The sequence below is a fragment of the Eschrichtius robustus genome, chromosome 12, assembly GCF_028021215.1.
Source record: "Eschrichtius robustus isolate mEscRob2 chromosome 12, mEscRob2.pri, whole genome shotgun sequence".
NCBI classification, from domain to species: Eukaryota; Metazoa; Chordata; class Mammalia; order Artiodactyla; family Eschrichtiidae; genus Eschrichtius; species Eschrichtius robustus.
Genome location: NC_090835.1, coordinates 85,086,800 through 85,101,807, shown reverse-complemented (window position 1 = coordinate 85,101,807; position 15,008 = coordinate 85,086,800). Strand labels below are relative to the sequence as shown.

Here is a 15,008-nt window from a genome sequence, read left to right as displayed (position 1 = left end):
TAGCAAGAGAGTGTCAGGAGGACCCTAGAGGGACATGAGGATGACTAGAAAATGGGGATGAACAAAACTCCAGTTTGCACCCAGAAACAAAGTCACTGAGAAGAAGCGGATTCAGTAAGTGCTGTGTTTTATTGGAGATCAGCATATGGGGAGCAGGGAGGCAGTGAAAGTGGAGAGGATGCTAGAAAACAGCTGATAGGATCTTGATTTAGCTCACACTGCAAGGGGAGGGAGCAGGACTCCCTTCTCTGACTTCTAACTTAGGGTTGTCCCCCTCTGTCATTCTCCTAACTCCACTGTGACCCAGGGTTTTGAGGATTGGGAAAGGCAGCTACGGTGCTCCAATAAGAGCCAGGAGCACGGAGAACTCTGGGAGAAAATCGATTAATACCTGGGTGTAGATGACTATTCCCCCAGCTAGTACCTGGATACCGATTAATAATCCCCCATGTGGTACCTGGATACGGATTAATCCTCCCCCAGCTAGTACTTGGGTATTGATTACTGTTACCCCAGATTCCCATAGGGTATGGCAAGCGGTTTGGTCTCCATCCAGTGCCAGGACCTTTACCTCCCCAGAATATACTGGGATTCAGGGGCCCCAAGGAGTGACCAGGCAGAAGTGGCCATCGAATTTTGCTGATGAGAGACCAGGGAGGGCGTAGGGCAAGGGCTTTTCTCTGGGCGCCCAGCACATTAGAGTGGAGTGACCGTCTAGATTCAGGGTCCTCGTGGAGGAGTGAAGCCTCGGGTGAGGTGTCTGCGGGGTGTGCAGAGGTCTCTGCAGGCAAAGGCCCGCTGCCCGGAGGGAGGGCAGCCGCACTAGAAAGGTAGGACAGTTCTTCGGGCAGCACTTCTCCCACATGGTCCTTGACCACAGCAGCCATCGTCGGCCAAGGGTCCTCCGAGGGCCAGGAATCCATGGAGGGCAGCCCCCCAGATGGGAGCCACCTCTGTACCGCAGCACCTCCTGCAGGTTGAGAGCCATGTGATGGAGAAGCATTGTGCTGCAGAGAATCAATTGCTGAATCATTAGGCCCAGGCTGAGGATGTTCCGAGTTGGAGGGGCCGGTCAAGGAAGGTTGCCCAAGCAGAGGCAGGTTGATCCCCAAGTCTCGGGGAAATTTCTCCTCCACCACACCGATACTCCGGGCAAAGAGGCCTGAGGGAAGGGGAAGAGGAGGCAACCAGTGGACCAGATGTTTAGTCTCAGTGCCCTCCCTTCCCTGACTCCCTGATTCCCTTTGCTTCAAGTCCCTCCACTTTGCCTGTGCCAACTCTTTCCTCCCTCAGGGACCCAACTGTACACGCTCCCACCTTTACCTCTTCCCTCAATCCCAGTTCCCCGAGGACCACTAGTCCGCTCCTGCCCAAAGGTTGGCACAGCCTCCGTACCTGGAAGATGAAGACAGACCAGGAGCAGGCCCAGAGGAGCCCGGCTCCCTGCCACATGGCCCTGCATCTTGCTCTGCATCTCCCTCAGCCCCAAGACAGCCAGCCCTTTATCCTGTTAGTGGGCGGGGGACATCAGAAACAGGCTGAGCCAGTGGTTGTGGAAACAATATATCTCTACGTTCCACCTCGTTCCTAATTCCTTCTGTGGCAACAGGTGCCACTTGTATGACCCAGGGAAGCTGGGTGTTCCCACCCTGCTCCTTTCCTCAAGCTCCCCACCCCTTCCTAATCCAGGTGTCCTGGCTCACAGCTCATCACTTGTTGCCAGCCCTACCCTTCCTGGCTGCCGACACCAGGCACATGAGGACCTTCACCCTTGGGGTCCCAATCTCTTCACTGACTTCTCAGCAATAGAAACACCTGATTCTGTTTCTCTTTGGGACCCAGATCATTCTCTTCCAGCACCCCTTTCTCGTGCATCCCCATAGCTTGGGCTTCAGAGGAGCCCTTGCTAAATCATTAGGGCCAGGGTCTGGTTTGGGCTGAGGATGTTCCGAGTTGGAGGGGCCGGTCAAGGAAGTTTGTCCAAGCAGAGGCAGATTGATCCCCAAGTCTCGGGGAAATTTCTCCTCCACCACACCGATGCTCCGGGCAAAGAGGCCTGAGGGAAGGGGAAGAGGAGGCAGCCAGTGGACCAGATGGACCATAGCTACATCGTCTTGACCTCAAGCTGCAGGAGGTTCTGGGGTGCAGAATTGACCCCCTTCTGAGGGGCTGCTCCTAGATGAGACCCTGTGTCTAGGGAAATAGACCTGGTTCCCATCCTTAAGAGATGATGGTGTATTGGTTTCCTATGGCTGCTATAACAAGTAACCACAAACTTAATGGCTTACAACAACACAAATTTACTATCTTACAATTTTGAAGAGCAGAAGTCCGACATGGGTCTCACTGAGTTAAAATTGAGGTGTTGGTAGAGCCTTTCTGGAGGCCCAAGGGAAGAATCCATTCCCCTGCATCTTCCAGCTTCTAGAGGCCACCTGAGTTCCTTGGCTTATGGTCCCCTTCCTCCATGTTCAAAGCCAGAAACAGCAGGATCTTCTCACATTGCATCAGTCTGACCTCCTCTTCTTCCCTCTCCCATATTTAAAGACCCTTATGATTACATCGGACTCACCCAAATAATCCCAGATAATCTTTCTACTTTAATGTCATCTGACTAACAACCGTAATTCCATCTGCAAACAGTTTCCCTTTGCTATGAACCTCACATATTCAGTTTCCAGACATCAGGACATGGACACATGGACATCTCTGGTGATGGGGAGGGCACAAGTCTGCCTACCTTAGATGGTCAAACGCATCCACAGAATACAAGAGATACAGAGAGAGAGAGAGAGAGAGAGAGAGAGAGCAGATATTTCCAACTAAGTAGAAGGAGGGCATGGAAATGCTGTTGTCAAATAGCCATGAGTTGATCATTGTTAAGGCTGAATGATGAGAGCATAGGGAGTCATTAAGTATTTTGTCTACTCTTAAATATGTTTGAATTTTTCCAATAAAAAGTGTTTAAATGCCTTTGTTTCTCTATTGCTTCCAAGACGCACCCAGACTAGGCTTCTCTTGTTGCATGAAGTTTAAATATTAGCTGTTAGATTTTACCATTCCATCCTCATCCCCAGCCCCTGCTAGCTGGCTACTGGAAGGCTAAAGAGCTCCTCTCCAGATCTGGCCAGTGGACAACATATACTCCAATAAAAATTTTTTAAAAAAGAGTGCAGGTCTGTCCAGTGGGTACAGGGCAGCAGACTTCTGGGGTGACACCCACCAGTTTTGCAGAACATTTTGACCTGGATCACACCAGAGACTAGAGGAATACTCGTGTCAGAGGCTGCATCCCTCCCACAATTGCGGTCCACAGAGACTCTGAGGGCCTTGATTCCTGTCATTGGCTGCAGTCCAGGGGGCAGATGGTAACCAAGGGTGACCCCACAGTGATGACAGAAACAGGACTGTTCTGGAGCCCTCCTCTGTCTTCAGTCAACCCTGCAGGTTGGCTCAGCTGCCCCAGGTCATTTCTGATCAACCTAACATATTTCTGCTGATTCGAGAATTCAACAACAGTCCTAAATTTGGGGCCAGCTGACATCATCCCAGTAGCAGGGAATGAGCTAGATCCTAGGGTAGGGGTGAATTCCTTTGCAGCCAAGCAGAGGCTCTCAGAGGTGGCCTGTGCTTTGGGGTGAGGCTCTTCCTGTAAGGGTGAGCACAGCCCACCCTCCCCTCCTTGGGGCATGAGAGCTTCCTTGGCCTCAGTGTCTCCCCTGCTGTCTCCAGGACATAGTCGCGTGGCCCTCGGCGCCCTGTCCACTTTCTCAGTCTTCTCCCATGGAGGCCACCTCCCCTTCCCCACTGTAGTGTTCGGCCCTCTCACCTCTCCCAGCTCTCACTCTAGAACCACAGCAGAGGCAGCAGGAGTGTGAAGGTGGAGAGGACACTGTTGGGGAGGACACTGTTCTGCCACGGGCTGGGGCGTTTCGACGTAGGCCAGTGAGTCACCGTGTTCGGCTGCACACCCGTCATGCTCCTGTCCTCTCTGTCTTTCACTTCCTCCACCCACAGCTCCCAGAACCATGCCCCCCTTGGCTCCTACTCAGTCCCCAGGAATCTGGTCCGGGCTGCTGTGTTCCAGCCTTCCCAAGGCTCCTGGTGTCCCAGAAACCCAGGAAATCAATGCTCGGGACTTCCAGAGAAGATGGCATCTAGAAGGTGAGGCCATCTAATGGATGAGGAGAAGGAGCCACGTGGGGAGGGGGAGGAAATCATTAGGGCTCTATGTAAGGAGAGGGGAGGACTGCAGAGTGAATGGGCAGTGGAACAAGAATGGATTTCCAGGGGCAACGAGAGAGAAGAGATGTGAGAGGAAGGATCTGGGAGACCAACTAACCCCTGCTTTCAGTTCAACAAATATTTATGATTTTCCTCCTTTGTGGGAGGAGCTGTAAGATGTAAGAAATACCAGGCCAATTTATGGATGAAAGTGGGGGACACAGGACCTTTAGAGGCATAGGAGAGCATCACTCAGGTCCCAAGAGGAGACCCAGGACTCCAAGAAGGCAAAAAGTCTAATCTAGTTCACACAGTTTATTGAGACATCTGTCCAGGACCCAGAGGGAGCAGGGAGCCTGCTCCAGTCTCTGCAGATACCCTGGTATCTCCCACACACAGGGAAGCCTCCGAACGTTGAGGGAAGTGGCAGCCAGGAAGGGGGACTGAGATGGAGACCTTGAGAGACAAAGAGGAATGTTGGGGACTCACAAAGGGTGTGGTGAGCTCTATAATGGAGGGTGGGGGTGGAATTGGGAGTGTGAGAACCCAACAGCATATCATGCTGGTTGACCAGATGGTGAAATGAGATCAGTGAAAAATGGCCATTGTTTTCAAATAACTGTTCGGATTGTGCTTTATTTGGCAAAGGGGGGACAGAGGGGCGGGGAGGGGATGGCTTGTCCAGGCATCAGAGTTACTGTAGGACACTTCAGGGGGTTCCCAGTCAAGAATCTGAATGAGTAGGGTTAGCCAATGGACTATACCATCTCAAAGAAATGGCAGAGGAAATTCTAGGGAAAGGGTATCAGGCAGGGAGGGCACTGCAGTACCATGGGAATCTAAACAGTAGGAGAGAATGAGGAAAGGGATTTGGAGCCTACAATTTGGGGAGGTAAAGAAAGAAGAGCTGATAAGGGAGAGTCTGCCACATTGGGACAATGGGGGAAGTAGAGCAGCTCTCTTGGGAGGGTGGAAACTGAGCTACCCCCATGGCTGGGCCCCTGGACTTCTTCCACCTGGGAGATGGGGTGTGTGTGTGTGTGTGTGTATGCCTGCATATGTGTGTAGGCAAATCTGCTTTATGGACTGTTAGGTAACTCTCCCTGGGGTAGGAAAACTTCAGGGTCAGCTAGCTGGGGCCCCAGGGGCTTCACTTGGGTTAGGATGTCCCAGATGGAGTGGCAGGGGATAGTTCCAGAGCCGCCAAAGCCACAGGGCTTGGCACCAGCTGAGGGGTCATGTTGGGAAGAGCCACCTGCACCCCTACTCAATGTTGAGGAGGAGACAGAAATGCAAGAGTGACCAGAAGAGCTGGACTTGCTGCCACAGGGTTGAAGGATGATTTCACCATGGGATTGGGAGCTGGAGCTGCCACTGAAGGAGCCAGTGCCTGGTGAGGAGCTGAGCCTCTGGGAAACACCACCACAGGGATGGAAAGATGAACCAGAACTGCTGGAAAGGCTAGAACTGCTGTGGACTCCAGAGCTGGAGAGGGAGCAGGGCTCCTTAGAGCCCTTGGAGCCAACGCCATAGGGCGGGACTCCACCAGAGCCCACCGGCTGGAACACAATGGCCGAGGAAGCTCCCGACTGGTAGATGTTGGAACTAGAAGAGCTGTGGCTGGGGATGATGGGGTTGCTGGAGAAGTATTTGCCCTCAGAGATGGGGGCCCCGGCTGCAAAGGAGGGAACCCTTGGAGAGCCTTTGATGGGGTGCTCTTTGATGAAGTGGCCCACCGGGTAGATTTTGCCCCTGATGTAGGTCATGCCTGGGACCAGATAACTGTCAGAGGAGCCACCCACCACCTCATAGCTGCCATATTTGTCTACAGAGGTGATGGGGGGGCAGGGCTTGCCTGGAAGGCCACCATTGCTACAGGGGACGCTTTGACCCACTCTGGGGCCACCAGAGCCATGCTGCTCCACTACCACCACTGCAGGCATTTTACCACCAGACACAGAATGGGAGCTGGAGATGTAGGAGCCAGAGTGCGAGACGATGGGTCCCCCACTGCAGGGAGAGTCAGGGATGTTGGAACTACAGGGGTGCAGCTTGGCGTTGACCTTCTGGCCACTGCTGCTGGACATCGAGGAGGTTTGGGAAACAGAAGAGCTCGAGCCTCCTCCAGACTGGGAGCTGGTGCTTCCTGACTGGGGGGAGCTAGATGCACCCTGTAGACTAGAGCTAGATCCCGAGGAGTAGCTTATCTGGGAATACCCCGTTCCTGGCTTAAATAACGAAAATCCTGAAGAACGACCATGGGTAGCAATGGATCCGCTGGAGCCACCACTAGAGCCACTGGAGCCACCACTGGAGCCACTGGAGCCGCCACTGGAGCCGCCACTGGAGCCACCACGGGAGCCACTGGAACTCGAAAGAAAACTGCTGGAACTGCTGGAGCCACTTTGGCTACTGAAGCTGCTGGAGCCCCCCTTCCCCAGGAGACAGGGGTCACTGGGGGAGGTGATACTCGTGTGGTCCTTGCAGGGGTCTGAGAAGGTCCCAATGCTCTTGGCCAAGGTCCCTGGGGAGGAAAGTAGTGGTTAGCAAGGTCCAAAGAGGCTGGACTTTCTTTCTCCCCTCCCAGACCCACCTCAGTCATCTGCTACTCTGATCTCTCACGAGAGGAGCCCGGGGAGAGTTTGGGGTGGAAAAGGCAGGGAGACCCCAAAGAGATGGAGAGCGGGGGAGACTGAGACTCTGAGAGGTGGGGGAGACCGTGGGACCAGATGGAAGGAGGAGATGAAAGACAGAACCACAGAGGACTGAGAAGGGAGGGAAAATAGCCAAACAGACGCTGAGAAAAGAGAAAGTGGGGGAGGGGCGGGGGGACCGCAGTAGAGGACAGGACACTTGAGGACTATGATTGGGTCGCCAGTTTCCCCTTGAGAGGCCAGGCTTGGGTACAGAATGGAAATTCTGCTTCCCGCCTCAGCACCGCCCATGCCAGGAAAGCTGGGTGGGGGCCAGGACATGGGGGCACGCACTGTCGCTTCAGAACCCGCTTGTACCAGCAGGACAGGACCCTGCACCCCGAGCCCAGCTCAGGGACATGAGGATGCAGCCCTCCTCCAGGCCCCTGACCTTTATCAGCTGTCTCCCAGCTGGCCAGCACCGCGTGCCTGTCTGCCCCCAGGCCCACATCTGACCGCTTCTGCCTTTACTTCTTTCCTTAACTGACCCTTTGCTCCTCACCCAGGCTCACCTTCCCCCACCCTTCCTCTGCTCCCCACCTCAACCACCTCCGGTCCCAAGTGGTGTGGACAGAGCCACGTACTTCAGGTCATACGTTTGGAGAGGCCAGATCTGCTCTGCCTTCCTCACAGCGTTACGGTGAGCACTAGATGTGACCATGTATGCAGAACGTGCTTTACAAAAGCAGAAAGCATCAGACATGATTTATTACTGCCATTCCTCCTTCGAACACCCCACCAAAAACCAGGTCTCCACAATCTGTGAGTTCCCCATTCTCTCCTCAGAAGGAAATTCAATGCATCCACCTCCACGCCAAACCCCAGCTCTGCCCGCAGCCCCGCCCCCTTCACTCTGCTGCACTAATCAGCCAGGGCCCCCCCGCGCTCCTCCTCTGCTCCCCCGATGCCACACAGCCTGCTCCCACCCACGGAGCTATGGGCAAGGTCACTGTGATCAACAGCACAGGCCCCGGAGTCACCCAGCCTGGGGTTTGGATCCCGGCTTAACTGCTTTCTAATTTGTGATCTTGAACCAGTTTCCTAACCTCTTCAAGCCCCAGTGTCCCCCTGTGTAGAGTGAGGACACTTCTCTCACACCATCCTTCTAATGATCAAACGGGCTAATGCATTTAAAGTGCTAGTGGAGTGTCTCGCACATAAAAAGGGCCCTATGAGTGGTAACAATTATTATGACTATTAAATATCGACTCCATCTTCTAGCACTCTAATAATAATAATAACAATAATAACAACAACAGCCAACATTATATAACTCTCTAGGAATTCGACAGCACTGTGTCATACATTATTTAATTAGAGACTCATAGAGAAACTAGAGCTAGGTGTTAACTTTAGCCTCATTTTTAGAGTTTCAGAAACGGAGGCTCAGTAAATTTAAGCAGTTTGCCTGAGGTGCCAAGGCAGTGAGGAGCGGCCCCCAGACTCAAGCATCAGATTCCAGAGCCCCTGCCCTTCCCCCCTCGCTGGGTTCTCTCCTGGACTCTCCCCACGCAGGGTTCCCCCCAGCCTTCCCTGACCTGGCATCTGCATTCCTGCCCCCTCCTCTCCCCACTCTCTCTGCACCCAGGGCCCCCAACCTCCTACCTCGCAGGAGGAGACCGGCCAGCAGCAATGCCAACATCCCTTGCCCTCCCACACGCCCTATCCAGGATGCTTGCGAAGAGCCCATCTTGGACTGTGTGGCCTCCTGAGTGACAGCAGCTCGTGAACACCCGGGGCCTTTATGTCAGGGCTGCACATTCTCCGGGCAGGAGTCACTGTGGGGAGGGGAGGAGAGGCGGAGGGGTAGGTGCCGGGGTTGGGGGGATGTTGGTGTGGCCAGGAGGAGCTGAAGTAATCAGTTTGGGTATCTGCCTACTCAGCAGCAGGCGTGGCTGCAGTGTGGGTTACCGTGCCCCTGGGGCCACCTGGCTGGCCTGCCCCGGCTCCTCGTTGCCTAACCTGGAACCAGGTGCTCTGCCCCGAAGGCCGCCCACTCCGGGGCGGCCACTCTCACCATGGGGCCCAGTCCCCTGGCTCCCTCACTCTCCTGCCTTCCCCAGTGTTGGCCTCTCTGACTCCCCATCCTCCCTCCATGCACAGATGTGGGCATTTCAACTTTCCCTTCCATACCGGGTACCTGCTGTGGCCCCCACCCCCGCCACACGGTTAACCCCGCCTGGGAGCCCTCCACAGCCTCCGGATCCGTGCCCCCCTTTCCTTGAGACCCACCACTCAGCTTCCACTCTCTTCCTCCGGATATAAGGATCTACACTCCACGCCCTGCTGTCACTGCCCAAGTACCATGCCTGCCACACAGCTATTATGTGTGCCACCAGTGAGCGGACCTTTGGAGTCTGCACTCCAAAGCCAGTTCCCTGACCTCTCCCTTCCAGGGGGCTCCAGGGACGGCACGCAGGTGCTGGACGCCAGGGCCTCAGCCCGGGGACAGGCCTGGGCTGAGGACCCCTGTCATAGCTGGGCCTTGGTTACTCACAGGCCACTCACAGCCCCTCCCCCAGGGGTGACACTGGCTCCAGTGGGTGAGCAAGAGGCTAATAAGACTAATTAGGAAGGTGGTGGCCCTGCCGCCCATTAATTGGCTGCCCAGACTGGATGAGCAACAGGAAGCAGCCAGCTTGGTCTGGGTAAGATCCACGGTAGGACCAAGGAGTGTCAGCAGAATCCTGGGTTCCTGAAGCATGAAGGGCAGGACTGGGGGACCAGAGCCCTGAGACCTGCTAAGAGGGGGTGGTTCCTCCTCCATCGCATTCCCCTCCCTTTGCTTGGAACCTGACCCCACCCCAGCCAATTAATTGCTCACTGGTATCAGTGTTGGAAGGAGGGACCTGGGAGTCAGGTCAGGTTCTCTGCCTCTTCCCCAAGCCCACCCAGCCCTCTCCCTGCTCCCCTGGCCTGGACTCTCATTCCCGCACTGCCCTGGTCTCCTCACAGAGGCAGCCCTACCTCCGGAGCCCTCGCTTCGTTTCTCCCTTTCTCTGTCTCCTGCCCTACTTCTGACCCAGCCCAGCACTGTCCACAGAACTTTCTGCCATGATGGAAATGTTCTCTCTCTGTGCTGCCCAATATGGTAGCCACGAGCCACATGTGGCCACTGAACATTTGAAATGGGGCTAGTATGACCAACTGGAGGAACTGAATTTTTAATTTTACTTAATTTTAATTCATTTAAATGTAAATAGCCACATGCGGCTAGTGGCTACCAGCGAATCTAGCCCTTGACTGTCCCATAGCACCCAAAATGGGAGTGGAAGGGAGAGGGGCCATGGGGGCAGTGAGAGAGCGGCCCCTGAAGAGGGTTGATGCAGTAGGGAAGAAAAAAAGAAAACACTGGTTTTATTTTATTTTTAAATATTTATTTATTTTTTTATTTGACCACGCCGGGTCTTAGTTGCCACATGCGGGATCTTTTAGTTGCCGCATGCGGGCTCTCAGTTGCAGCACGTGGGATCCAGTTCCCTGACCAGGGATGGAACCCGGGCCCCCTGCACTGGGAGCACCGAGTCTTAACTACTGGGCCACCAGGGAAGTCCCCTCACTGGTTTTTAGAATCAGGATGACCTGGGATCAAGTCCCAGCTTTGGGCAACTCACCCAACCTTTCTGAACTTCAATATTCTCATCTGTAAAATGGGAGTATTTTAAATGATGTCTACCTTGCAGGATTTCTGTGAGGATCGAATAGGAAATTATCAGAAAGATTAGATGGGACAAGGGTGTGGCCCTCTTGGCACAGGCTCTTGGCAGGTGGCGTCTGCATGTCCCGTCTGTGTCCTCCACTGGGGGATGGCAACTAAGATGGGCTCACGCACAGCCCCAGGCCCTCCCACCCGAGTCTCCAGCCCAGCTGACCTGGAGGAGTCTCCTCTCCACTCCCCTCCGCCCCCTGCAGAGCAGCAGGCATGCATGCACACGAGGGTGCAATTTAAAATGATGACCCTCCTTCCGAAAATCAGTTCCTCCCTAGAGTCTCAGGCCTCGCTGGCTCCATCTCCAGCGGGGAAGGAGGGAGGGGGCCCTGGGTGCAGGGAGGGGAGTGGCCGAGAGAAGAGGAGCCTTGAGGGTGGACAGAAAAGGAGGAATGGCTTGTGCTCTGTGGGGTATTCTTTTCCAGCATAAACAGAGGTGGCAACGTTTGTCCTGTTTTCTCCTCCCACTCCTCCCAACCTGGGCTGGGACGGCCGGGGCTGAAGGAGGCACAGTCTCTCTGGGCCTCTCGCCAAATCTCCAGCCACACACACCACGCAATGGTGCGGTCACATTCCTCCTCCTGACCGCTGCCCTCCTGCCCACCCCTTCCACCCCGTCCCCCACTCACGTCCACCCCATTCCTCCACTGCCTGCCCACACGGGGGCCCTCTGAACCCCTCTCCTCCACTCTCCCTGTTTCTTCCTGAAATCTGCCCCGATGTGTCTTACTCTGCTGTGTCCCTGGGTCTCACCCTCTCTCAGCTCAGGCCATGAAAATCTGAAGCTGATGGGGCCCGGGGGGCAGGAAAGGGCATTGGCGGAGAGACTGCCCAGGCCAGGGCGCCTGGGGGTGCTCACCAGTTAGACGAGGCCCACGGTGGCGCAGGTGGGTCTGCTGTGTTCTCCAGCCCCGGGGCTATCCCTCACCCCGCCAGCAAGTGCCCTGCCCAGTGGGAGGACTGAGTGAGAGAACGTGGGAGGCCCAGTAAACCCCACCAGACAAGACCAAGCTTAAAGCATGTGCCTCCCATACCTGTCCCTGCCCCGTACCTGAAGAAGGCGGGCTGCATCCACTCCAAGCCACCCTGGGCTGCTCTGTGATGCCGCGTTCTGCACGGGGCATGGGTTCAGGGTGCACGGTCCTAAATCGCAACAAGAAGGAAGATGAACTGTCCTTGCCTTTGAGGAGCTGCAGTCCAGCTGGGAACTCACAGTGTAGAGAGAAGACGGGCCTGGAGAAATGGGGCAGGCACTTGGCTTCGAGGAAGTGGCGGGACTTTCCCTGGCCCTTGAGGAATGATGAGATGAGCAGGGAGCAGGTGGCTCAGACTCAGGGCCCTGGCGGTGCTGAAGGTGTGCTTCGAAGGAGCGCTGGCTTGGGTTGGCATGGGAAGCGTACACGCAGAGGAACAGCGGGCTGGAGGAGTGGACGGGCCGCGTGGACCAGCAGGGCGGTGATCATAACACCAGGCTAAAGGAGGGCACGGGAACTGAGGGGTCTGAGTGGGGAGCAGCTTGGGGAGAGGAGGCTTGGGGGCAGAGAAGCCCTGTTTCCTGATCGCCGACTGTGGGCCAGATATGATCCTACGTACTCAACACGTGCTCTGGTGTTTAATCCTCACAACAGCACTACAGGTAAATGTTTTTTCTCCCCCATTTCACAGATGACAAAACTGAGTTTAAATTATTTGCCCGAACCAGCTGATAACCAGCAAAAGAGTTTGGAAAGCACTCAAACCCAATCCACATAAGCCCCATTTCTTCATTCAGCTGACACCATGCCATAAATTAATGGCAGTGGTCCGTGGACAGACTTCAGAGGTTCCTTAAATCTTATAAGAATGTGTGCAAATTCTTGTGTCATCAAAGTCTCAGAAAGCAAATCCTAAGTGAGAAAGTCCCTCTCACTCAACCTTTTCTTCTCTGCATTTCACCCATGGGCCTGAAAGTAAGGACAGAAGTTCTGGAACAAGTGTTCCATGCAGGAGTCCTTGGTAGACTTAAGACTTAGGCTTGAGAGAGGTGGAAAGGGAATGAAAAAAAAAAAAAAAAAAGAAGAAGAAGAAGGGAAAAAGCCTGAAAGAGGAGGTTATTCTGTGGTGGGGAGTAGTGGAGAGGCCACCGGAGCCACTCTGGGCTCCAGGACCTGTGGGTTCTCCCCTCCTTTGCTTCAGTCAAAGCCATTTCCCTCTCCTGCTCTCTCTTTCTCCATCACACTCCCTCCACCTGTGGTGGACTCATCCCCCCTCACACGGGAAGCTGACACTCTGGGTCCACTGGTGTTGCTTTACCCGTGGTGGGTGTGGGTGGTCCTGAGTCATCCACACTCTCCACCTGGTCCCTCTCATGACCAAGAACACAGAAGGACAGAATGCACTTGTATTTGGACGTTCCTGCCCTCCCTGTCCTGGGTGGACTCTCCTTAGCCCAGGTGAGCCCACGTGACTGGCTAAACTATATTCAGTTTTAGTCTACCCTTCTCTGCCCTCCTCGTGGTTCCTTCCCCGTGGTAGATGATCAAGGGCAGAACCCACGTTCCACCTGGCCTGACTTCTTTACCCTCCTCTCAGATAGATTCTGTAGTACATCATCTATGCAGCCCCCATGCGACCTCAACATGCAACAGAAACCTTTGGCTCTGGACTGTGGGTTCCACAGCAGTGGGCAAGGCACGTGTCTGTCCACTGAATTCCAAGTACTTAGGCAGTTGGTGATTTGGGGGAACAAAAGAATGAATGAATGTGTCCAGGCCACCCTCCCCCTTCTACCTTTCTCTGGAACACATCTCCCCCCCTCCCCCTGGTTTCCGTGCCCTCTATCCCTCCCAACCACATCTACTACCTGCAAAGCCCACTAGAGGTGCTAGGTGGGATATACCGATGGCCAAGGCCTGGCCTCCAAGAGTGCTTGGTCTAGCCGGGCAGTGGCAGCAGGCACGTGAACTGGGCTCTGACACAGAGCCACCCACCTGTGCTCTCTCGTGGGCCTGTCTGTCCTGCCCTCATTCCTCGTCAGTGACTGTCTCCCTTGAGCCACTCTTCTCTCCCCTGGATGAGCTCTTTCCTCTGAGGGATACAGCACACTTCCATTAACAAATGGCAGAGTTCACGTGGCCACGAAGAGGAAGTACAGGGATTTCCCCCTGGACAAGGCATTCATCTGATGCTGGGGTAGGGTAGGCAGTGCTGTGTAAAAAAATCGCCTAAGTGACTCTTTCAGGGCCTCTCACCCCAGTATAACGTGTGACCCCTGGCTGAGAATTGCTGCTCTGGGGGGCAGTCTCCACCCCATCAAAATACATCTACTCCCTCAAAATATATTCCATGGTGTGGTCCATACTCAGCTACACTCTTCCTTCTTCTCCCCCTCAGCTCCCTGGTCCGTCACTCTCTCCTCTAGGACTGACCTCCTGGAACTTGGCCTGGTGAGCATCTACTTTTGCTCTTCCCGGCCCTGTTCTCACCCTCTTAGCAACCCCGCTTGCACCCTCCAAGGGGCCCGGGTACCACAGCAGGGACATGGGAGTGAAGACCGGGGTTGGAGCGAGGAGCACCCTCAGCCAGTGAGTCCCGTAGAGGAAAAACTTGGCAGGCAGGGGCTCTGCCCACCAGGCTATGTGTCCCCCCAACCCCCGTTCTTTTCCCTTCCTCCCCCTGCCCCCTGCAAGCAGCAGGGAGTCAGCTGAGTGACGGTCATGTTCCTAGAGTCCAAGACTTCATAGCTCTGTTTAAGCCACATCTGATTTGGCCACCAGCCCTCCTGTCTTGTGAGGAGGTGAATATAGAGGCTGTGATTAGCTCTCAGAGTAACAATAATATTTTTCCTCTTCTCTGTTCTGTGGAGCGAGTGCTAGGGAAACCAGCACTCCTTGTCTGCTCATTACGCTCAGCTATTAAATAGTCATTCTTTCCACTGTTGCTATTCACGCATTTTATTGTTTTTGGTCACCCAGAATTAGAGACCCAGCTCCCTCCTGATCCAGCAGGAAAGGGTGAAAACGGGGACTGGGGCAGAGTCTGAATGTGCTTTCAGGAGAGGCTGGAAGGACTTGTCCCAGGAGAGACTTCTAGGCAGGTTGTGGCCCTCACTGTTTCCAGGGGTGGGATCTGCAGGGGCCCATCCTCTCTCCTTCTGCCGGACTGTCCGAATCCCTCTGGCTGAGAGCTCCTCGTGGGCAGGGAGCGTCTCTCACCCCTCAGTGTGTCCCTGGTGTCTGATGCATCACCCGCACACACAGGTAACACAACAGTAAACACAGAATCCTATTGGAGAGGCGGTCGTCCCATGTCCAGCTCTGTTCTCTCGGGCCCCAGGACTAGAAGCAGAGAAGGACAAACTCCTCCTCGACAGCGTGCAACAATCAGCTCGCCATAAATATCTG

At 54.7% G+C, this 15,008-nt stretch overlaps 2 protein-coding genes across 2 annotated transcripts; both read right to left on the bottom strand.

Moving 5' to 3' along the window:
- Window positions 1-287: 287 nt before the first annotated feature.
- On the bottom strand, window positions 288-1,474 carry C12H6orf15 (chromosome 12 C6orf15 homolog). The gene is made up of 3 exons (XM_068559314.1): window positions 1,396-1,474; window positions 425-1,162; window positions 288-391 (listed from the first exon to the last, which is right to left on the bottom strand). The coding sequence occupies exons 1-3, from the start codon at window positions 1,472-1,474 to the stop codon at window positions 288-290; spliced, it is 921 nt and encodes a 306-aa protein (XP_068415415.1).
- Window positions 1,475-5,303: 3,829 nt separating this feature from the next.
- On the bottom strand, window positions 5,304-8,607 carry CDSN (corneodesmosin). The gene is made up of 2 exons (XM_068559055.1): window positions 8,523-8,607; window positions 5,304-6,748 (listed from the first exon to the last, which is right to left on the bottom strand). The coding sequence occupies exons 1-2, from the start codon at window positions 8,605-8,607 to the stop codon at window positions 5,304-5,306; spliced, it is 1,530 nt and encodes a 509-aa protein (XP_068415156.1).
- Between the last annotated feature and the right edge of the window lie 6,401 nt (window positions 8,608-15,008).

Bases quoted from the DNA above. Each gene is read 5' to 3' on its own strand.
- CDSN (XM_068559055.1), bottom strand. From the start codon at position 8,607: ATGGGCTCTTCGCAAGCATCCTGGATAGGGCGTGTGGGAGGGCAAGGG. The intron at 6,749-8,522 runs GTAGGAGGTTGG...TTTCCTCCCCAG, and splicing joins GGCCGGTCTCCTCCTGCGAG to GGACCTTGGCCAAGAGCATT.
- C12H6orf15 (XM_068559314.1), bottom strand. From the start codon at position 1,474: ATGCAGAGCAAGATGCAGGGCCATGTGGCAGGGAGCCGGGCTCCTCTG. The intron at 1,163-1,395 runs GTACGGAGGCTG...CCCTTCCCTCAG, and splicing joins GGTCTGTCTTCATCTTCCAG to GCCTCTTTGCCCGGAGTATC. The intron at 392-424 runs GTACTAGCTGGG...ATCTACACCCAG, and splicing joins GATTATTAATCGGTATCCAG to GTATTAATCGATTTTCTCCC.